Below are 24635 nucleotides of genomic sequence, written 5' to 3'. Positions count from 1 at the left end.
AACACATCTTGTTTTCAATCATGCTCCCATTCTTGTAACTTGCTTTTCTCCTGTTCTCTGCATGGCTGCTTTTATCTGATGAGCTCGGCCCTTCTCACCGGGAATGAAAAGGTCGCCCAATAAGACATGGTTTGCTGAAACCAGAAAGTATTTTAGATAAACACTGTCAGACAGAGAGGGGGTGAATGAGCGACAATACATATTACTGTGTTCTGAGCGGGTAACAAGACGCTGATGGTTTACTGGCTCCCAGCAAGGCGTTCGCTCCCTGAAAGATTATCTACAGAAGAAATGTATTTCTTGCTTGCGGTTCCACCTCTGAAGATCTATGGCCGGGCAGCCTGTGCTTACAAGGAATGGAACTCTCCATTGTCGCTGTGGAATCATATTTTACAATGTAATGAGAAGAAGAATAGAGTCTAAACCGAGTGAAGATTAGTTTCCTAGAAGGCGTCCGTGTTAATGCTATTTAAGGTCATTACTATACTTTCATATACTGCCACCTATAGCCAAGGAGGAAGCATTGCCAAAAACAAGTCATCCTGCCATAGGGTGGCGCTGGGGAGAAATTGACTAGGTTGGCCCTATTTACTTGAGACACAAACAGGACACGGGGATAGCTTAAACAGGACAGGTTATATATAGTTGTAGGCCCCCATATATAGTTGTAGGCCCTTATACTGCCCCCATATATAGTTTTAGCCCCTATACTGCCCCCATATATAGTTGTAGGCCCTTATACTGCCCCATATATAGTTGTAGGCCCCCATACTGTTTCCATATATAGTTTTAGCCCCTATACTGCCCCCATATATAGTTGTAGGCCCTTATACTGCCCCATATATAGTTGTAGGCCCTTATACTGCCCCATATATAGTTGTAGGCCCCTATACTGCCCCCATATATAGTTGTAGGCCCCTATACTGCACCATATATAGTTGTAGCCCCTATACTGCCCCCATATATAGTTGTAGCCCCTATACTGCCCCCATATATAGTTGTAGGCCCCCATACTGCCCCCATATATAGTAGTAGGCCCCTATACTGCCCCATGTGTAGTTGTAGGCCCCTATCCTGCCCCATATATAGTTGTAGGCCCCTATACTTCCCCATCTATAGTTGTAGGCCCCTATACTTCCCCATATATAGTTGTAGGCCCCTATCCTGCCCCCATATATAGTTGTAGGCCCTTATACTGCCCCATATATAGTTGTAGGCCCTTATACTGCCCTATATATAGTTGTAGGCCCTTATACTGCCCCATATATAGTTGTAGGCCCTTATACTGCCCCGTATATAGTTGTAGGCCCTTATACTGCCCCATATATAGTTGTAGGCCCTTATACTGCCCCATATATAGTTGTAGGCCCCTATACTTCCCCATATATAGTTGTTGGCCCTTATACTGCCCCGTATATAGTTGTAGGCCCTTATACTGCCCCATATATAGTTGTAGGCCCTTATACTGCCCCATATATAGTTGTAGGCCCTTATACTGCCCTGTATATAGTTGTAGGCCCTTATACTGCCCCATATATAGTTGTAGGCCCTTATACTGCCCAGTATATAGCTATAGGCCCTTATCCTGCCCCATATATAGTTGTAGGCCCCTATACTTCCCCATATATAGTTGTTGGCCCTTATACTGCCCCGTATATAGTTGTAGGCCCTTATACTGCCCCATATATAGTTGTAGGCCCTTATACTTCCCCATATATAGTTGTAGGCCCTTATACTGAGCCTATATATAGTTGTAGGCCCTTATCCTGCCCCATATTTAGTTGTAGGCCCTTATACTGCTCCGTATATAGTTGTAGGCCCTTATACTGACCCTATATATAGTTGTAGGCCCTTATCCTGCCCCATATATAGTTGTAGACCCTTATACTGACCCTATATATAGTTGTAGGCCCTTATCCTGCCCCATATATAGTTGTAGGCCCTTATACTGCTCCGTATATAGTTGTAGGCCCTTATACTGACCCTATATATAGTTGTAGGCCCTTATCCTGCCCCATATATAGTTGTAGACCCTTATACTGACCCTATATATAGTTGTAGGCCCTTATCCTGCCCCATATATAGTTGTAGGCCCTTATACTGCCCCGTATATACTTGTAGGCCTTTATACTGCCCCCATATATAGTTGTAGGCCCTTATACTGACCCGTATATAGTTTTAGGCCCCTATACTGCCCCATATATAGTTGCAGGCCTCTATACTGCCCCATATATAGTTATAGGATCCTATTCTGCCCCCATATATAGTTGTTGGATCCTTTACTGCCCCCAAATATAGTTGTAGGCTCCTATACTACCCCCATATATAGTTGTAGGCCCCTACACTACCCTGTATATAGTTGTAGGCCACCATACTGCCCTGTTTATAGTTGTAGGCCCCTATACTGCCCCTGTATATAATTATAGGCCCCTATACTGCCCCGTTTATAGTTGTAGGTCCCTATACTGCCCCTGTATATATTTATAGGCCCCTATACTGCCCTGTTTATAGTTGTAGGCCCCTACACTACCCCGTATATAGTTGTAGGTCCCTATACTGCCCCTGTATATAATTATAGGCCCCTATACTGCCCTGTTTATAGTTGTAGGCCCCTACACTACCCTGTATATAGTTGTAGGCCCCTACACTACCCTGTATATAGTTGTAGGCCACCATACTGCCCTGTTTATAGTTGTAGGCCCCTATACTGCCCCTGTATATAATTATAGGCCCCTATACTGCCCCGTTTATAGTTGTAGGTCCCTATACTGCCCCTGTATATAATTATAGGCCCCTATACTGCCCCGTTTATAGTTGTAGGCCCCCAAACTGCCCCTGTATATAGTTATAGGCCCCTATACTGCCCCGTTTCTAGTTGTAGGCCCCAATACTGCCCCTGTATATAATTATCGGCCCCTATACTGCCCCATTTATAGATATAGGCCCCTATACTGCCCCGTATATAGTTGTAGGCCCCCAAATTGCCCCTGCATATAAATATAGGCCCCTATACTGATTTCAATGGGAAAATTATGAGATAAATAGGTGTATTTTACAGGCGTATTTAGCCCTTTTTTCATCCTCAAAATACACCTCAATAAACTATGTGTGAACAAAACCTTACATTGTAACAATCGTGTTTATTGTTTATGTAACATTTGTGGTGTCCCGGTACAGGACTCGGTCCTGTCCCTTTGTCTGGAGTCCCCTCAGCCAGAGTCCCTCCATGCTAATGGGCTCTCCTGAAGGGCTAACCTCTAGTCGCCTCTTAATATGGTGATATTTAATGTATATGTATATATACTACTGCAACTCAATTATCCACAGTGGCTCATTGAACTCAGAAGTCCCAGCAAACCTGTGAGGAACCTGAACTACGGTCCTCTATACAAAGACTGTTTTGTTATCTGCAGTTGCATAAAATATGCAGTAAAGTTTATTCCGGTTTTTATCAACATCTTCTGTGGACATTCCTTTATTTTTCCCTACCGTTTATGGGACGGTTGGTGGTAGGACAATTACCCTAAGGAAACCGCATCCTGGCGTCACGACAACAAAGGGTTAATATCAAATACCCCATACTGTCACTCCGCAACACCCGCATTGCATCCTTCCACTTTGGCACCGCACATTTATAAATAATGTTAGATTGGAACACATAACACTGAGCCAAGTTTATTTTATTTTATTTTTTTTATCCAGGATTATAAAGATATTGTTGAATAGAAACAGCGCCACTCTTGTTTACAGGTTTTGTGTGGTATTGGAGCTTAGTTCCATTGTAGTGAATGAAGCCAAGTTGTAATACCAAACACCAATTTGAGGACAGGGGTGGCGCTGTATTTGGAAGAAAAAGGCTATGTTTTTCTAATCCTGGATAAATCCTCATAGGACTATGGTAAAACCATCTTTATCAATGCTTTGATAACTGCGGACCTCCAGTTGTTGAAAAACTACAATTCCCAGCATGCCCGGACAGCCAAAGGCTGTCCGGGCATGCTGGGAGTTGTAGTTTTGCAACATCTGGAGGCACCCTGATTGGGAAACACAGTGACAGACACAGTGATGGGCATTGTGGGAATTGTAGTTTCACAACAGCTGGAGGTCCACAGTTTGTAGACCACTAGTCTATATTATTTTAGAGGGTCCTTATGATACGCCAGGGCTCCCAATCTGATTTTCATTTTATTCTAGACTACTTATCCAAAAATTATGGACAGTCACAATATTCTGTAATTCAAAAGAAAAAGAAATATTTTAAAAATCATTTTAAAATTGTATTTTTTTTCGACGAAATTTTGAAATGTGAAATTTTTTTTTTTCAATTTCCAACTTTTTTGACGAAAAATCCTGATTTATTTATTCTAATAATTTTTTTTTAATATTTTGAATTTTTTAAATTTTGAATATTTTAAATTTTTTTACAGACTGTCTATTAATTTACAGCTTGCTGCTCACCCTGCAATACACTCTGGCAAGTTCTACCGTAATTAATATTATTTAATGTTTAAAAAAAAAATTATGATTTTCATTTTTTTTTTTTACGTTTTGAAATTTTTTGCAGACTCTTTAGGAATTCAAAGATCATTGCCAACCCTGTGATACTGCCAACTCAGCCCTATGATATTCTGATTTTTTTTTCTAATAATGTTTATATTTATACGGACTATCTAGGAATTTACAGATCAATGCTGACCCTGTGATACGCTGCCCCCCCCCAAAAAAATAATTATATATATATATATATATATATATATTTATATTTAATTCTTTTTTTTTTATAATTCTGATTATTATTTTTTAATGGTTCTATTTTTTTTTTTTTATGTTTCTATTTTTTACAGACTGTTTAGGAATTTACAGATCAATGCTGACCCTGTGATACGCTGCCCCCCCCCCCCAAAAAAAAATAATTATATATATATATATATATATATATATATATATATATATATTTATTTCTTTTTTTTTTATAATTCTGATTATTATTTTTTAATGGTTCTATTTTTTTTTTTTATGTTTCTATTTTTTACAGACTGTTTAGGAATTTACAGATCAATGCTGACCCTGTGATACGCTGCCCAAAAGAACAAAAATGATATATATATATATATATATATATATATATATATATATATGTATGTATATGTATATATATATTAATTCTGATTATTATATATAATTTTTTAATGGTTCTATTTTTTTTATGTTTCTATATATATTTTTTTTACACACTGTTTAGGAATTTACAGGTCAATGCTGACCCTGTTTTACGCTACCCAAAAAAAAAAAAAAAATGATATTTACTGTGTATATATACGTATATATATATATATATATATATATATATATATATATATATATATATATATATATATATATATTTAATTCTGATTATTATTTTTTAATGGTTCTATTTTTTTATGTGTCTATTGTTTTTTTTACAGACTGTTTAGGAATTTACAGATTAATGCTGACCCTGCAATACTGTTAATTCTGATAATTATTATTTTTAATGGTTTTCTTTTTGTTAAATGTTTTTAATTATTATTATAATTTTTTTTTTACAGACTGTCTAGGAATTTAGGAATTTACAGATCATTGCCAACACTGTTACTCCAAAGGTGTAAAAGACAATTCAGCTCTGCTACATTGCATGGAACGGTGTTCATGACCTCCCACCCCATCAGGACAACAGGGATGTGGTCCCCCTGCCCTCCAGGGTCCTCCAGGCCCGGTGATATATAATGGCCTAATGTCGGAGCCTCTGTAACACGAGGAAGCATCTTCCACAGTTTCCTGATTATATTAGCATTGATTTCTGATTCCTGGATCTCATCTCCCCCAGTACGAAGCGCAGAGCAGACACTTAAAAGCTAAATAATCAGAAGTAATGCTTCTGAGGTTTAAAGTGGAAGACTGACACGATATATTGGGCCCTTTGAAAGTGTCTGCGTGCCGGTGAGAATACACAGCGGTAACATGCTAGAGACTGGTGTAATGGAGGGGCGTAATTCCTTGTCTGCACCCCTTGTTTAACCCCTCGCCACTGGCACCAAGCTGGATAAGTGGAAGTCTGGGTGTCTGCCTGTGTTAGTCGTCTAAAGTCGGGCCCTCAATTACTTGGTCTCCTAATCAGCGCTCGTAGCGTCTGACGTGAAATCATTATACCGTCATCTTCAGCTTTGTTCCCAGAAACATATGAAGCGCCAATTAATCTGCTTCACCTACACGGGGTGGTAATGCCATGTGTTTACTGCTCTTCCGATTTACTACAACTTCCCTTCTCCAGGCTGCAAACTGAGCCGCCATTTAATATCCACGTTATGACCGTCTTCAGGCAAGCGCAATATGGACGCATTTCTGAATCCGTTTTATGTATGTCAGTCACTGCCCGATTTAAGAAAAAATAGTAACACACGCTAAAATTGCTGCTCAAGAGTTTCCTTTATGTATATTCAAGAGGATTACAATTCTCTGACAAAAAGAAAATAATATTCACCCATGTGCACAAAAATATTTCAGCAGTGTCCGGTCGGAGATGTTTATCAACTCGCCAGGTTCTCTGTACTTGTATAACCTGTGTCCATGACGCTTTAAAGGGGTACTCCGATGAAAAAGAATTTTTTTTAAATCAACTGGTGCCAGAAAGTTTGTAAATTACTTCTATTTAAAAATCTTAATCCTTCGAGTACTTATCAGCTGCTGTATGCTCTACAGGAAGTACTTTTCTTTTTGAATTTCCTTTCTCTCTGACCACAGTGCTCTCTGCTGACACCTCTGTCCATGTCAGGAACTGTCCAGAGCAGCAGAAAATCCCCATAGCAAACCTCTTCTGCTCTGGACAGTTCCTGACATGGACAGAGGTGTCAGCAGAGAGCACTGTGGTCACACTGGAAATAAATTTAAAAAGAAAAGAACTTCCTGTGGAGCATACAGCAGCTGATAAGAACTGGAAGGATTAAGATTTAAAATAGTAATGATTTACAAATCTGTTTAACTTTCTGGCACCAGTTGATTTAAAAAACATTTTTTTTTACACAGGAGTACCCCTTTAAGTTTGGGTCATTATATCTGTATTCGGACTTGTATCCATATTACACTCATCTCATATCTATCTATCTATCTATCTCATATCTATCTATCTATCTATCTATCTCATATCTATCTATCTCATATCTATCTATCTATCTATCTCATATCTATCTATATATCTATCTCATATCTATCTATCTCATATCTATCTCTTTCTTATCTTTCTATCTCATATCTATCTATCCATCTATCTCATATCTATCTATCTATCTATCTATCTATCTATCTAGCTCATACCTATCTATATATCTATCTATCTCATACCTATCTATCTATCTATCTATCTATCTATCTCATATCTATATATCTATCTCATATCTATCTCATATCTATCTATTCCCTGCCAGAATGTCTATTTTTATAGCTCTACAGAGTGATTTAGATACTAGAGACCAACATAGAGATTCTTGTGTATACCTTTTACCTGTTTTAGCTGGTGTGGCAGGCATGGGTTTTGAGCCATACTAGTTCGTATTTCAGAACAGAAATTATTTCCTAATGCTGCCTTTATTTCCTATGAGCCCTCTAGTTTTGCAGAGAGAGAGGAGTGAAGTCTTATCACTGCAATTCACCAAATAAGGCCCCTTTCACTTTTTTTGTGTGTGCCTTTAATGTCCGTTATCTGGACAGGGCACAACGTGTAACAACGGGTCCTGACAGATCCCATTTGACATGAATGGAGGGGACATGGCGTGATGTCACTAGAGGGCGTGACCTTGATGTCACGTCCCTGTCTCGGAAGCAGCGCCCGGCACAGAATACTGGGGGCTGCACCAAGATAGCAGGGGTCCCCAGAGGCAGGACCCCTGTTATATACGATGTATAAACCCGAAATACCCTATTAAATGGAGCTGAGATGCAATACCGCACACAACCTGTGGACAAGTGTGGTGCTGCTGGGAGAAAGGAGCCATGTTCTTCTAAACCACATTGGAGGCCATGGTCAACACCATAATTTTCCTTTGCACCAGTCTTTACACCAGTAGGTATAAGTGCACAGGTACCTGGCATCTCTACGGGGAGAGTAATGCTTTCGACCTCACACAACAGCAGTCAGCAGAAAGATAGCAGATTGAGGCCATTTCCTAGTTTCCATGTACTGGAGCCTCTTCAGATGCCGTCCCTATATCTCAGACTACGGCAGGCAGATGTACACGCTGTGACACAGACAACTCTCCAGGCAGTTAGATGTTTTATCCCCGCCATTTAGCAGAAAGCAGAAGTGAGAAGTGGTAAAACCTTTAATAAACTCAGGGCAGTCACATTCTGCGAGGGAAGGGGCAGCTGGGAGCCGACAGACAGGGACCAAACGCCAGATTGTAACCGTTTTATAGCTTTCTCTCCTCATAAATTTCACATTTTGGAAGTTAAGTGTAGATTGAGGTTTGTGGCTTGTTTAGAAAAGGAACCAAATTTGGTTTTTTAAGTTTTCGACCTGCGACTAAAAGCGGCAGCTGTGTCTCTGACACTTGTAAAGGGCCGGTCCTGATTTGTGAGGGTTGTGAGCTCTGGTACTACGGGCGAATTGGGCCCCAAAGTGCCTGGTTTAGGAAACAGCTGCAGAATTCGGGTGAGAGCTGGAGGAGCGAAGGAAGGCTCAAAGACCAGAATAAGCACCAATTAAAAAGTTATGTCATATTGGTTGGGAAAATAGCAGCTTTAACTCATCTTTGTGGTGGCATAGATACAAGCCATACATTTCAGGGTCTAGAATAGATTTGGTATCTTGGCAACGCACCCAAAATGGAGTAATCGAGATCAAGAAATGTCCTATTGGTAGTGATTGATGCCCTGTTTCAGGCCATGACATTTTTTTACATTCACTCTTACCCATCCCTAGGGGGGAAAAAGCAAAGTTACCCTGGGCCAGTTTCCTCTTCTTGTCATTGTGATATCCCAGTACTGGATATAGTCCCGTACAGTACTTAGGGCCTGTCAGGTTGAGTCCCTCTGTGTCCTAAGGGCTCTCCTGCAGCTTCTCACCCATAGTGTTGTATGTATTATGTATAAAGGACCTTTGAGGACCTTTGAGTTAGTCACATGATAATGTTGTCACATGTTCAAGTCACTTGTTTGTTACCCAGAGAGCACCAGCTAACCAGGTGACCTGCAGCTTGACCTATGGGCTCCTTACTCAGCCCCACTTTATAAGGAAGGGAGAAGCTGCAATCTGCTCTCTTGTGCTCTTGTGATTCATTCTCTGCTGAGGTCAAGTCCAGTCCAGACGTCTCAGAGCCAGTGTCCAGCACTTCTGGAGGCTCAAGCCTAACCTACAGCCACATGTCAGTAAGTCAAGTCAACTCTGTCTGCTGTCACTATCTTCAGTCAAGTCTATTATAGTCAGCGTGGCTGTCCTAAAGTCTGTCAAAGTCACTGCAAGTCCCAGCAAGCTGCGAGGTCCCCTGTGTTACTGGTCACCTCTCTGGGATGGTGACCTAGCTGTAAAGACTGTTACCATCTGTCTACCTCAATAAAGCTACCGTTAACCCTAACCTGGTCTTGGACTATTATTACCCTGCCTAACCTACGGATAGCGGAGCTACCTTCGGGTGGTTACTTAGGAAAACCTCGCCCTGGCATCACGAACATTTAGGGATTAATAACATCTGCCCCATACACCTCATCGCACCCCCATGGCACACCACATCATAATTTAGGAGAAGGTAAGCGCTTCTTAGACTGAGACCACCTATGGTGATACATCAAGCCTACAATGACACCTATAATGTTAATTGGTGCCAGGATGCCCCAATTTGGGACAAGAGGTCAACCCGAGGTCAACAAGGCCCATGTCAGGTGTTCTTTTTTTAGCATGTACACTCTTGAATGGAGACATTTTATTTTTGATTCCTAAGGAAGGAATATTGGGCCTGTGAAGTTATATGCACTTTACAGAGTTGCTTTAGAATCAGACAAATTTTGGGGAAAATATCAGGGCCCAGGTGGCTTTGGGGGCTCGTGGAGAGTAAATATGTTCTGTGCTTGCCAAGCACACAGAGGGGATGGGATTTTGGGGGTAGACCATGGGCAGACATACACCTTTAGATGGCCTTGTGCCCAGCAACATAAGTGCAGCTTGTAGTATTAAGAAAAAAATGCATTGTGTGTTATAGTTATCCTAATAAACTACCTCATATCACTAAAGTCTACTATACACATCAGAAATGTGCGCCCATTGATTTCAGGGGGTCTGACTGACCATAGCCAAGCCGAACCTTCATGTGTATAGAAGGATCAGGTGATGGCTGTGAGCTGAACGACCACTCATACGTGTATGGCCATCTTAAGATCATGGTACAAGTTAGACCAAGGCAAAATCTACATGCAGTTTGCATGTTCTGCCCCTTTAATTTGGGTATATTAATCGCCTCTGAAGACATTCCTAAATTCAGATTCGGAGCCTTATCAAGGGCAGCGCCTGTATGTACCATAGCTTACTATTCCAGAAAACGGCCTATACTTTAATTGGTCATAGTACAGTTGGTCAGATAGGCCCAAATCCTTAAACAAGCACCAAATGTGCATTTAACCGGTGCCAACCTTCAATTATTCATTGACCCTTGCAAAAGGCCAGGTCTCCTCCGGAGTGATGGACATATATTCCAGGGGGCTTCATCCACTGGGAAATGGCTGTTCGGATGTCAGCGGTATAATTACCCCTATGTCAAGTCAGAGAGGATGAAAAAGGAGCCGTCCTGTCACAGTGGGAAGGTGACAGTGAGTTTGGCCATGGCTGCTTTCGGATCTGTTTCCTATTTCTTGGTCAGAGGCTGCGATCCTTCCTTCCATCCCCCTCTCCACCTCCTTCTGAGCGCTGCGGTGTCCATGTAACAAGACCATGGAGCCAAGAGCTAATGAGAAGAAGAACGTGTGCTTCTGTCCTCCGGATCAATACACACAGCAGCACGCACCAGACAATCCCCCCCTCCCCCCTCCACTGCTTCATTTTTCTTCTTCCTACAGATGAGTCATGTTATTATTTTCACGGGGTCGATATCCCTACAACCTTTTTTTTATTATTTTATCCGCTGCTCTATAAATTTTCTGATTACTTTAAAGAGTGAGGGACTCAGGTTAAGGCTCTAATTCATCTGGAATAACAAAAAAAAAAAAAACACCTTAGCCCGACATAGGAAAAAACCAAGGTGAAAGACATTAACCATTCTATGACCATCAGAAAGTATCGAAGATTCACTCGTCATCTGTGTTGGAGAAGAAGGGAACCAATACACATCATGTCCACTGAATATGAGCCCTGATGTATCCACCAACCAAGACAGAGTAGCGTTCTGAATACCTTATTATGGTTTTAACAAAAGTAGGACAAAAACTCAATTGTCTAAAATACCAATTTTCAATGTATCAATTCTTTTAAAATTTTTTGAAGATCTCTGTCATTCAGTAGGAACGTTCATAATTTATTCCCGGTGGATGAAAATGAATAAATATTTCACGTGATGATGACATTGGCTAGTTACATTAAGCATAAAGCTGGCAAAGGGCATTTGCACCCTTCGGAACGTGCCCATGTACTAGAGTCGTAACTACAGAAAGTAGCCATATACTTTGCGTAGCTTCTGGGCCCCTATGCGGAATCTGCAACAGGGCCCCATGTGCCAATTATAATATTGGTCTCTTATGGGGCAGATGGGCTTTGGTGCCCCTTAGGCACCAGGGCCCTGGTGCGACTGCTACCTCTGCCCCCCTATAGCTACACCCCTGCAAATGTATAAGATGCCTGTAGGACAAAAATTTGCCCAGCCAACTGCTATAACTCCTGATCCCCCCCATACTCGGCCAAGCATTCATGTGTTTGGAATGGAAAGAGTGGAAATTAAGCCTCTGCCATAACACTCCGGGGGTGGCTCTTTTCTTTCATAACAAAAGGATTGGCCAGCTGAAATTCAACATGCCCAGTCCTTCTCTCCCCAACATCATCTGTCGTACAGTGTGAAGAGGCCACAATACACATACAGTTGTAATCCCAAGAAGCAAAGTTATCTGTTATTCAAAGAAAAAGGGATAACTACAGTGTTTTTCGCAGTATAAGACGCACTTTTTGTTCCCCAAAATTGGGGGGGGGGGAAATTTGGTGCGTCTTATAAGGCGAATACACACCTATCGGGTCGGTCCCTGCGGCCATCAACGGCCGGGACCGGCGGCTAATACAGGACATCACCGATCGCAGTGATGCCCTGTATTAACCCTTCAGATGCGGCGATCAAAGCTGACCGCCGCGTCTGAAGCCAAAGTGACACTAACTCGGCTGTTCAGTCGGGCTGTTCGGGATCGGCGCGGTGAAATCGCGGCGTCCCGAACAGCTTACAGGACACTGGGAGGGAACTTACCTGCCTCCTCGGTGTCTGCTCCGTGCCGGGATCCCCTGCATGGCCGGCGCTCTACTTCGACATTATCACGTCGTCGCGCACGCCGTCCTGTCATCCAATAGGAGCGGCGTGCGGAGCGACGTGATAGCGGCGACGGGGAAGAAGACGTCCGGAGCGTCGGGGACACCCCGGGGACGCAGCGACAGCGATGGAGCGACATCCAGGGCAGCGGTGACGGGTCCGGAGCGGTGGGGACACGTGAGTATAACCTCCTATACCAGTGGTCTTCAACCTGCGGACCTCCAGATGTTGCAAAACTACAACTCCCAGCATGCCCGGACAGCCAACGGCTGTCCGGGCATGCTGGGAGTTGTAGTTTTGCAACATCTGGAGGTCCGCAGGTTGAAGATCACTGTTGGGTGCAGAATCTTTTTTTTTCTAGATTTTGCACCTTTTAAATTGGGTGCGTCTTATATGCCGGTGCGTCCTATAGGGCGAAAAATACGGTAGCTTATTGGTTGGAGCTCCAACCTCTGGAAACCCCACCGGTTCTGAGAATGATAACTTTGCATCTTGGGATAACTTCTTTTAGGTACCTATACATATGGGATAGTTGTTGGCCAAATGTTTGTTTGGTTGTTATGCCTCCCTGCATGCACAAGAATGATCGGCTCTGATGAACGTTCATGTGTTTTGAATGAAAAGAGGAGGGGTAAGCCAATGCCTGACTCCTTGAGTGGTGGTTTATGTCTCAAGAACAGAAGGACCAGACTGTTGAATTCCAACATGCCTGACCCTTCTCTCCCCCTTACTTCATTTGTTGGAGAAGAGTTGGGAGGTCCCCAAATCCATTGAACAGTTGGAAAGTCCTGCTAAAAAAAATTTCAAATGTGCTTTTAGATGGTCAGCCAGTCCTGCCAAAATTTGTTGGATTAAACCAACGCATGTCTTAGGTGTATGGGAATGTTTAAGCACCAGGGCTTGGGTGTGACAATTGGTCCCTAATTGTTCCAACTTTTTGCATCATGTAGTTTATATTACTGTTGAGCGGCATAGGCCATATTCAAATTCGCGAATATTGGCGAATATATGGACGAATATTCATCATATATTCGCATATTCGTAAAATTCTCGCCTCATTTTCGCATATGGGAAAAGTAACATATGTGAACATTAATATACTTGAAAATACGCATATGCGAACATTAATATAAACAAAAATTTACGTATGCGTAAACCAAGGCTAGTATATATTCGCATATGCGAACATTAAGATGACATAAGAAAAAGATTCGCATATGTGAACATTTGCATATGAAGACAATATAAACGGAAATTCGCATATACGAAAAATTTACTATAATTAGCGCATACGAACATTAACAGACAGAAAATGCGCATATGCGACACTTTGCATATGCGAAATATGTATGCACTAGCACTTAAAAAATGCGCACATACGAACATTAACATAAACGAAAATAAAAAACCAAGTAAACATTCGCATATGCGAACATTAACATTGCATGAGTAAAAAGGTTGTTGTGCGCGAAAAATTTACACATGCGAACATTAATATTAGTGAAAATTCGCGTATACGAAAAAGTAACATGCAAAAATTTGCGTATGCGAACATTCCCACAAACAGAAATTCGTATATGCGACACTTTGCATGTGCAAAAATTCACACACCAGTCTCACACAGTAGTATTAGAGCCTTCTTTACACAACACAAGCTGGAAGCAGAGAGGGATGATCACTAGTGTTGCTCGCGAATATTCGCAATTCGAAATTTATTCGCGAATATTCGCGAATATAGCGCTATATATTCGTAATTACGAATATTCGTTTTTTATTTTTTTTTTATTTTTACAGTACACATCACAGTGATCATCCCTCTCTACTTCCAGCTTATGTGGTGTAAGAAGGCTCTAATACTACTGTGTGAGACTGGCGAGTGACTTTTCGCAAATGCGAACATTTGAATATGCTAAATTTCGCATGTATGAATTTTCGCATGCGTTAATTTTTTTTTTTATAAACAAATTTTCGCATATGTTATTTTTTCACACGTGCGAATATTCGCATATGCGAAAATAAAACGAGGATATTACGAATATGCGAATATGACGAATATTCGTCCATATATTCGCGAATATTCGCGAATTCGAATATGGCCTATGCCGCTCAACACTAATGATCACTGTGATGTGTACTGTGAAAAAAAAAACAATAAAAAAAAATAAAAAAAATATTCGTAATTACGAATATATAGTGCTATATTCGCGAATATTCTCGAATTCGCGAATATGCGATATGCGCGAATAAAATTTGCATTGCCAATATTCGCGAGCAACACTAGTTTATATAATCCAGTCCTATTAATCTGTCTATGATATTTTATAATTAATCCCAACACAGCACTCTCCCCGGATCAGTCATTTTGTACCATTTATCCTACAGATGGTACCAAAGCAGTATATACCCCCTAGATTTATCCCAATTCTCTCTCCAGAATCAATCCCAACACAATGATCCCTCAATTCAAGTATCAGACTCAACAGATCTTTCTCACTCAATACAGGCCTTAATCCACAAGTCATAAATGGGGCTCCCACTCTAGATCACCCCCAAAGTATTACTGTCTATAAGGTGTGCGAGTTTACACTATTACAAAAACGTTATAGGACAGTAAAATTTCATGACAAAAGGAAATATCCAGTGTTCAGTCAGAAGTCATTAATTAAATGTCTTCCTTTATTTTGGATCCATTAAAATATTACAAAAACATTTTCTTGACGCATTTCAGGGGTTACCCCTTAGTCAAAAGCCATAAAAAAAACATTGTTCCAAGCCCCTTATATAACACACATTAGAACTGTGCAAACAATCTCAACCAGTTCACAGCTCCAAGGGGTTGTATATAAGGGGCCTTAGAACAATGTTTTTAGAGCTTATGACTAAGGAGTAAACCCTCCCAAAATGCGTCAAGCATGTATTTTTCTATGGTGATGTTTTTTTTTTTTTTTTAGATTTCAATGGATCTGAAATAAATGAAGACCTTTTACACAGGACTTCTGCCTGAGCACTGGTGCCTGAGGACCCAATCTTTTGTCTACCATAATCTCCATTCATTGATCAAGCTTAGGATCATTCTCCTGGCAGTGAAATGGTTTGGCGGAGGCGACGCAGTGACTTCGGAGTCTCGTCGCAGTCTCCCAGACAGTTGCTGGCGAACGGCTTCTTCTCTCCTGAGTCTTCTCGCTCAGATGATGAATGAAGTTTCTGCATGGGGCTGTTATTGGCTTTGTGTTTGTCGATATGTTTGTGTTGGCCTCAGCTCCTCTATGATTGATCTCTATTTCCTGGCTGATCAGTTATTAAGAGGGAACAGCTAAGGGCAGGCTGGGGTAGTTACAGAAGAAGTGCCTGCGCCAAATCGGTGTTATACTTTATGGATGTATTGTCTACCCATAATGACTGATGTGTAAGCAGCTGTCCGTTTGCTAGAAAAAAGTCACACGACCAGGACTGTGATATTGCCGCGATATTACCGCGATATTAATATAAGACAAGCACCAAATACATGAAGCCTACCTGTGTATATGAATCTCCCAGGGGTTCCTTTGCAGAATTGCTTGGATTTGTAGGATAATGTAACTTCCACCACTCCGGGGATATGTCGGGGAGGGGTCTGCACGCGAATGGCATGAGGTGTGATTAACTGCAGAAACAATACAAATTACAATAAGCCAATGAATAAAACAAAAGACAGACAGCGCTCCATAGTGTGACACCGTTGTTGCACAAAGGGTTTGGAATAGATGGATATTGCTCTTACCCCAATGGGTTACACTCCCCCAAGTGCAACAATGGATCAAGATGTAAAATATGAATAAGGCATCAGCAGACACTCCTCGTCTCGTCAGATATAGCAAAAATAATGATAGAACTCCAAAGTATGGACGGGATACACGGGCGCTCAACGACCAGGTAGCAGGATAAAATGCTTATTCACCAATAATGCAACGCGTTTCACAGCACAGCTGCTTCATCAGGCATCTGATGAAGCGGCTGTGCTGTGAAATGCGTTGCATTATGGGTGAATAAACATTTTATCCTGCTACCTGGTCGTTGAGCGCACGTGTATCCCGTCTATACTTTGGAGTTCTATCGTTATTTTTGCAATAAGCCAATGAAGGGATAGTTGTAACTTCTCGGTGACACATCTTAGTAAACAAAGGCACAAAAGACGGAATTAACTTTTCAGTGTTTCTATGTAACACGTGGGAATCGATGAAAAAATACCTCAGCCACAAGAGCCCGTGACATCATAGCCCCGCCCCCTCAATGCAAGTTTATGGGAGGGGGCGTGACAGCTGTCACGCCCCCTCCCATAGACTTGCATTGAGGGGGCAGGGCTATGATGTCACAAGCTCCCGGCTCCAGCGTTCGGAACAGTTTGTTCCAAGCGCTGAGCAGCGGAGTACTCCTTTAATACCGAATGTTGGCCACATTTTAACACTATATCAATTTTATACATAAATGTGCTGATTTATTCCTCAATTCAACCTATTTTAGGCAATGCTCAATACTCCGTGTAGACATAAACAAAAGTATTGTAAAGTGAAACAATTCTGGCTACTTGCAGCCACCATTAGGGGGAGCTCAGGAGATTAGTGTATACATCGCTCACCATGAAAGGAGAGTCACATGTAGGGGAACACTAGCATTTTTCGATTCGATAAGATTAGGTTAAAGGGGTACTCAGATGGAAAAAAAAATATCTTCAAATTAACTGGTGCCAGAAAGTTATACAGATTTGTAAATCACTTAGTTAAAAATTGTAATTCTGCTCAGTTTCAGGCAGATCCATAGACTGGGATGGGGCGTTACCCAGCAGGTGTGACATCATCTGAAGCCATACAGGGGAGAACTCTTGACTCTGCTATCCTGCTAGAGCCTAGAGCAGGTCAATGTGTGATGGACTGTGATTAGCTGAGGCCACACACACACCCCCTCAGCTCTATGCATTGAACTCTACAGTGTGTCAGCTCTGCCCAGCAGCTGCAAAAGGAGCAGAAAGATCCAGCACAATGTTTAGCACAATATTTAGCACTGAAGACTTTACAGCAGTGTTTTCCAACCAGGGTGCCTCCAGCTGTTGCTAACCTACAACTCCCAGCATGCCTAGACAGCCTTTGGCTAGCTCAGCTCAAGGGGAAAGGGAGCTGAAATATTCAGCTCTGTGCTGAGCTGAGGTCCCACCTGCATTTTCTGACCTTTGTCTCTGCCAGGCTGCTGCAGGCCTGGACCAGAAGGAGGACCCCTGTTGGCCAAACTTTTAGGGGATAATTTAACACATAAAGTTATTAAACTTTACTAAGAAGTGTATTAGAAAAATAATCCATATAGACCAGTCTATAATATAGTAAATGTAATTGATGGTGACAGGTACCATTTAAAGGGGTACCCTGCCCCTAGACATGTTATGTTATCTTCTATCCATAGGATAGGGGATATCATGTCTGATCGCGTGGGGTCCGACTGCTGAGACCCTCGCGATCTGTAGCGTTCATGAACACGGAAGCCTGGGGCTTCCTTGTTCGTGACGTCCCCTCACGCCCTTCCATTCATGTCTTTGGCAGGGGGTGTGACAGCTATTACACAGCCATCACTCCTCCTCTCATAGACAAGAATAGAGAGAGCGAGGTTGCTTTGGTCGCAGTCATTCAGCACGGAGCGGAGTTCGCTCCTTGCACCAGATGACTGGGGTGCCACGGCGGAGATCGCGGGGGTCCACAGCACCCGGACCCCCATGATCAGACATGTCAACCCCTATCCTTTGGATAGAGGATAACATGTCTAGGGGCGGATTACCCCTTTAAAGGGGTACTCTGGTGAAAAACTTTTTTTTATTTTTTTATTATCAACTGGTGCCAGAAAGTTAAACAGATTTGTAAATGACTTCTATTAAAAAATCTTAATCCTTCCTATACTTATTAGCTGCTGAATACTACAGCAGAAATTCTTTTCTTTTTGAAACACTGAGCTCTCTGCTGACATCATGAGCACAGTGCTCCCTGCTGACATCTCTGTCCATTTTAGGAACTGTCCAGAGCAGCATATGTTTGCTGTGGGGATTTCCTTTTACTCTGGACAGTTCCTAAAATGGACAGAGATGTCAGCAGAGAGCACTGTGCTCATGATGTCAGCAGGCAGTTCTGTGTGTCAAACGGAAAATAATTTACACTGTAGTATTCAGCAGCTAATAAGTACAGGAAGGATTAAGATTTTTTAATAGAAGTAATTTACAAATCTGTTTAACTTTCTGGCACCAGTTGATTTAAAAATAAAAATAAAAAAAAATAAAAAGTTTTTCACCGGAGTACCCCTTTAAGGCCTCCAACAGTCCAGGATTGAAATGTTGGTGGGCTTTGAGGACTGTGTTTGGGACATAGCTAGTAATGGTCTCATGAGGCCTGATTTTGTACCGTGCAGAAGAAAACATTGAAGCAATACGCATCATAATTCATTTAAAGGTGTACACGACCTTATTACTGTCGTCCTTTTAGAGAACTATAAAAAGTGTCAGCTAATAAAAAATACACTGTGAAATCTGACAGTGTGAGAATAACCGAGAGATGGATCTCAAGTTTCCCAACAAAAGAACAAGCTGACAGTGGAGGATTGCAACCACATGTGAAACAGGATGGGTAGGGGGTCAGCAGAAGCCGGGAAAACCCAAATGTATCAATTAGCCCACATTTACAGCGCTTCGTGTCCCTAAAACGTCAGGAATTCACAGCTCGGAATCTCATTAGTTGCTTCTCTCTTTTTTTTTTTTGTCATAAATGTTCGAGAGCCGCGACCCCGACACGTGTAATGTGTAACAATGGCGCTAGACGCTTCTCTCAAATCCCAGGAATTATAAGGAGTATCCTTGTTAGGGGGCTTTGTTCTCTGTAATATGGTATTTTTGCACTTTGCCTCCCGGTTGGATCAGACCGGCTCCCTCGTTGTCTTCACACGTCTTGCACAGAGCAGGGTATTGTCCTGCCGGGTGGGGATCCCTGAATGAAATCCTGACAAAGATTTCACACCGACTGGGAACACAAGGCCAGACAATGATTTGCTGCTCCATTCTTATACATTGTCTGTGTCATTCTCCGAAACCTTCTTTACTTCAGATTTTAAAAATATCATTCTAAAGGGACAATGGGGGGAAAGTGAACTCTTTTCTTGAGTCGCTCATCGTAACTTTATCTACAAGTCGTAAAGAGCATCCGTTCTATCAACTCCTATACACTTATATAGGAAAGAAGAATATTAATGCCCATGATGCATTGTGATGGCCAAGGGGGTTGTAGACTCTGTAGATGGCGGTACTAATGGAGGAGGAGAACGCCAAAACTGGTAGCTAGACACCTGGAGCATAGTGTTGCTCGCGAATATTCGCAATGCGAATTTTATTCAAGAATATCGCATATTCGCGAATTCGCGAATATAGCACTATATATTCGCAATTACGAATATACAGTGATCATCCCTCTCTGCTTCCAGCTTGTGTGGTGTAAATAAGGCTCTAATACTACTGTGTGAGACCGCCGGGCAAATTTTCGCATATGCGAATTGTCGTGTATACAAATTTTTCGAATATGCGAATATTCGTATATTAAAATTTTCGTAAATGCGAATTTACACATATGCGAAAAAAAAAAAACGCGAATATTACGAATATGCGAATTTAGCGAATATATGACCAATGTTCGTCCATATATTCGCGAAATATTGCAAATTCGAATATGGTCTATGCCGCTCAATACTAAGGGAGCAATGTGCCCCAGTGCCAAGTTTCAACAATATCTCTTATGATAATAGGGATTTTTAGGGAATCTGAATAGTGTAGTAGGATCATAGCCTTTAGTGACCCACCAGAAATCTCTTAAAGGAAATCTGTCCTCAGTATCACCCGCACTAACCTGTCAGACCGGTTTGTCGTGTGGGTGATACTGATCAAAATGATACGTACAATGTCCTGGATGGCCCAGCCGTTGCGCCGTTATCGCTGTTTTTCTTTTTATGTAAATTAGGTCCTTGGGGCATGGGCGGAGCTAGGATCGGAGTTCAAGGCACCCCACGTGATCTCCTGCCGGAAGCGGCGTCAGTTTCATCCTTATTCACCCTCATGCCTTCGTGCATCCTCACACTTCGCTGCTGGCTGTGGGAATGAGGCGGAAACTGACGCCGCTTCTGGGAGTGGCGCACTGCTGTACTCTGGGAATGGTGCATGTCTCATGGTGAAAAGCTGCCGCGAGAGCAGGGAGGGAGGCCACGCATATTGATGAGCCGGGTGTCCAAGATCACTTGGGGGTGCCCAGAGCTCTGTTCCTAGCTCCACCCATGCCCCAAGGACCTCATTTACATAAAAAGAAAAACAGTCATAACGCTGCAACGGCTGGGCCATTCAGGACATTGTACGTATCATTTTGATCAGTATCACCTGCGCTACAAGTCTGTATGACAGGTTAGTGCGGGTGATACTGAGGACAGATTTCCTTTAATGTAGCCTAAAGGAAATGCCCTCGCTGTTAGTCTTAGTAAGTGGTAGGAGTCTTATACACCTTCATGAGCTTCTGGTGGTGGCTTATCTCTCGGGAAAACAAAAGGATCAGGCACTGAAATCCCACATGCCTGATCCTATTCTTCCCAAACATCCTCTGTTGAGGAGAGTCAGGAAGCCCTCATATGCTAGACCCTAGGGCTAGGTGGTATGGCCAAATATGTGTATCTCAGTATTTTTGAAACTTCTGGCGGTTCCACGGTATATAATGGTATTTGCCTCCCCCCCAAAAAAAATTAATTATTAGCCCAGCGCTGCGTAGTCCCCATCGGGGTACCACTCACATCACCCGCAAGCACTGCTCTCCTCGTCCTCCTGTTTGTTGCGTCCGCCGGCGCTGACACTCTATACCAGTGGTCTTCAATCTGCGGACCTCCAGATGTTGCAAAACTACAACTCCCAGCATGCCCGGTGCTGGGAGTTGTAGTTTTGCAACATTTGGAGGTCCGCAAGTTGAAGACCACTGCTCTATACTGTATCCCTATGCCCGGGCTGCAAAAGGTAAACAAAATAAACTTTAACTCACCTTCCTACGTCGGCCTACAAACAGGAGGACGAGGTGGGCAGCGCTTGGGAGTGACATATGTGAGTAGTACCCCAATGGGCTAATAATTAATTGGGTGGGGTGGGGGGGGGGGCAGAACAGCGCTCGTGGGTCACATATGATTAGTTCCCCGATGGGGAAGCGCTGGGCTGATAATTCATTCATTCCCGAGAGGAAGGGGCCAAACCGGTATTGCGGTATGGGTTAAAATTCATATGGTGAAGCACAAAAATTTCGGTATTCAGTATGACCCGGTATACCGCCCATACACATGAGGCTAGTCCCTGCGTGTTTTTCCAACTTTTCCCTAATGTGTATGGGGCCTTATGGGACCTTATTGGAGTTTGACATAACCTTTAAAAGGTCGACTTATCAAGACAAGCCCCGTCCAATTGTTTTTTGGAGAACATGGACATAATGGGGAGGTGGGAACCTGCTTGGAAGCGATTTAGAAAGAGTGACATCTACTCTAGACCTTCCGTGTAATGTCCGGATGACTATTCATTTCAATGGCAACCTTTTAATAATGTATTTACCCTTGGTGTTCAGGATGGGTTGGGGTTGCCCAATAACCCTTAGGAAACACCTACCTCACTCCACACCAGCATGGTGCCAAATATGACCTGTAAGCCATCAAAAAAATTGTCTCCTATGATGATGACGGTGGCGCCTCCAGTGGTCCAACCTTCACTCGGACTAATGGCTTTAATACACGGAGTAGCTGGTTTGAAAAAGACAAGAAACGGGGAGAAAGAAAACCTGAATTAATATAGAGATCGCGCAAAACTTTACATAGTAAGAAATTACAACATTACACACTGAATATTCACACTAGAGGAGTGAGGGCCCTGCTAGTATGAAGGTAGAATAGATGACATCTAGATGGATAGATGTGAGATATATAGAAATGGAATAGATAGATAGATAGATAGATAGATGTGAGATATATAGAAATGGAATAGATAGATAGATGTGAGATATATAGAAATGGAATAGATAGATATGAGATAGATATGAGATAGATAGATAGATAGATATGAGATATATAGATAGATATGAGATAGATAGATAGATATGAGATAGATAGATAGATAGATATGAGATAGATATGAGATAGATAGATATGAGATAGATAGATATGAGATAGATAGATAGATATGAGATAGATAGAGAGATATGAGATAGATAGATATGAGATAGATATGAGATAGATAGATATATATGAGCTAGATAGATATGAGATAGATAGATATGAGATAGATAAGATAGATAGATATGAGATAGATATGAGATAGATAGATAGATATGAGATAGATAGATATGAGATAGATAGATATGAGATAGATATGAGAGAGAGAGATAGATATGAGAGAGATAGATATGAGATAGATAGATAGATATGAGATAGATAGATATGAAATAGATATGAGAGAGAGAGATAGATATGAGAGAGATAGATATGAGATAGATAGATAGATAGATAGATAGATAAGAGATAGATAGATATGAGATAGATATGAGATAGATAGATATGAGATAGATAGATAGATAGATAGATATGAGATAGATATGAGATAGATAGAGAGATATGAGATAGATAGATATGAGATAGATATGAGATAGATAGATATATATGAGCTAGATAGATATGAGATAGATAGATATGAGATAGATAAGATAGATAGATATGAGATAGATAGATATGAAATAGATATGAGAGAGAGAGAGATAGATATGAGAGAGATAGATATGAGATAGATAGATAGATAGATAGATATGAGATAGATAGATATGAGATAGATATGAGATAGATAGATATGAGATAGATAGATAGATATGAGATAGATAGATAGATAGATAGATATGAGATAGATATGAGATAGATAAACATAAATTAGATAGATATAAAATATGTAGATATATGAAAGATAGACAGACACAGATAGATAGATATGAGATAAATAGATAGATATGAGATAGATAGATATGAGATAGATAGATAGATATGAGATAGATAGATATTAGATAGATATGAGATAGATATGAGATAGATAGATAGATAGATAGATAGATAGATAGATATGAGATAGATAGATATTAGATAGATATGATATAGATAAATAGATATGAGATAGATATGAGATAGATAGATAGATATGAGATAGATATGAGATAGATAGATAGATAGATAGAAATATAATAGAAAGAATCTTGCTTCATACACCTCTAGCATGGCTGCACTGTACATGTAGATGTCGTCTTGGGATTAAACATGTTTAGGAATCAAAGTATATAAGTAAATAAAAAAGTAGTAGAACTTATATAAACCAAAAACAGGTAAACCCCTTGGGTAAGATAAATCTGCGCTGGATATGCTCGGCAATGGGCACCAGGTCTGGTCGTTGATCCAGCGTCATTGGATGCAGGGGCCCCATAGTATCTTGTGTTTTGGGCTTTTACTATTGAATTACCCGGAGAATGTGGTAAAATGACCCGTTTTCTAGGACTAAACTTCTCGCCATTGTATTTGCCAGCGCCGTACAGACCCAGAAGGATTTTTCTAGTGATGTGTCACTTGGGCCCAGCGAGGAGCATCGTACGGATATAAATAATTCTCCGGTAGTCGCCGGATAAATGTGTCGGCGCATATTTTTTTGGTAAAACATCAGTGGAGAACCCCTCCACCCCTCCTCTTCAATCTGTGACAATAACATGATTACAGCCACAATTTAGCATAATAGTCCTGAATAGCTGATAGCGTATTGGAGAGCTAAAATGCAAATTATCAAGTAGCGCCTCTTTGTTAAAATAATGATCACTTCACAAATAAAAGCTTTTATCCCAAATGTACCGCGCAGCCGGAAAAATGCTAATGATTTTTTTTTTTCCCCCATGATGGCTGTCGCCGTTTATTAGATATTACAGTGCCCTGCCTGTTTAAGGACCCCTTCAGTGCGATGGCTTATGAAAGCCATGTAAATGTCATTTTGTCTCTCCGGCAGCTGATCTGGCGCGCTGGCGTTCCTACAAGGCATCATCAAAGGCC

The 24635-nt window shown here is 41.5% G+C and overlaps 1 protein-coding gene across 4 annotated transcripts in view; it reads right to left on the bottom strand.

Annotated features, from left to right (window-relative positions):
* The window catches only part of EBF1 (EBF transcription factor 1), a 439555-nt gene that overhangs the window by 54335 nt on the left and 360585 nt on the right, over nt 1-24635 (bottom strand). For all 4 annotated transcript variants that reach the window (XM_056517346.1, XM_056517348.1, XM_056517347.1 and 1 more), the window contains 2 exons: nt 22180-22310; nt 16020-16146 (listed from right to left, as the gene is read on the bottom strand). In XM_056517346.1, the coding sequence (XP_056373321.1) occupies nt 16020-16146; nt 22180-22310 (258 nt within the window). The remainder of the gene's footprint in view (nt 1-16019; nt 16147-22179; nt 22311-24635) is intronic.

The sequence above is a fragment of the Hyla sarda genome, chromosome 4 (assembly GCF_029499605.1).
Source record: "Hyla sarda isolate aHylSar1 chromosome 4, aHylSar1.hap1, whole genome shotgun sequence".
Taxonomy (NCBI): Eukaryota; Metazoa; Chordata; class Amphibia; order Anura; family Hylidae; genus Hyla; species Hyla sarda.
Note: the sequence above shows the minus strand (reverse complement) of the source record. Positions and strands in the feature narration are given on the sequence as shown.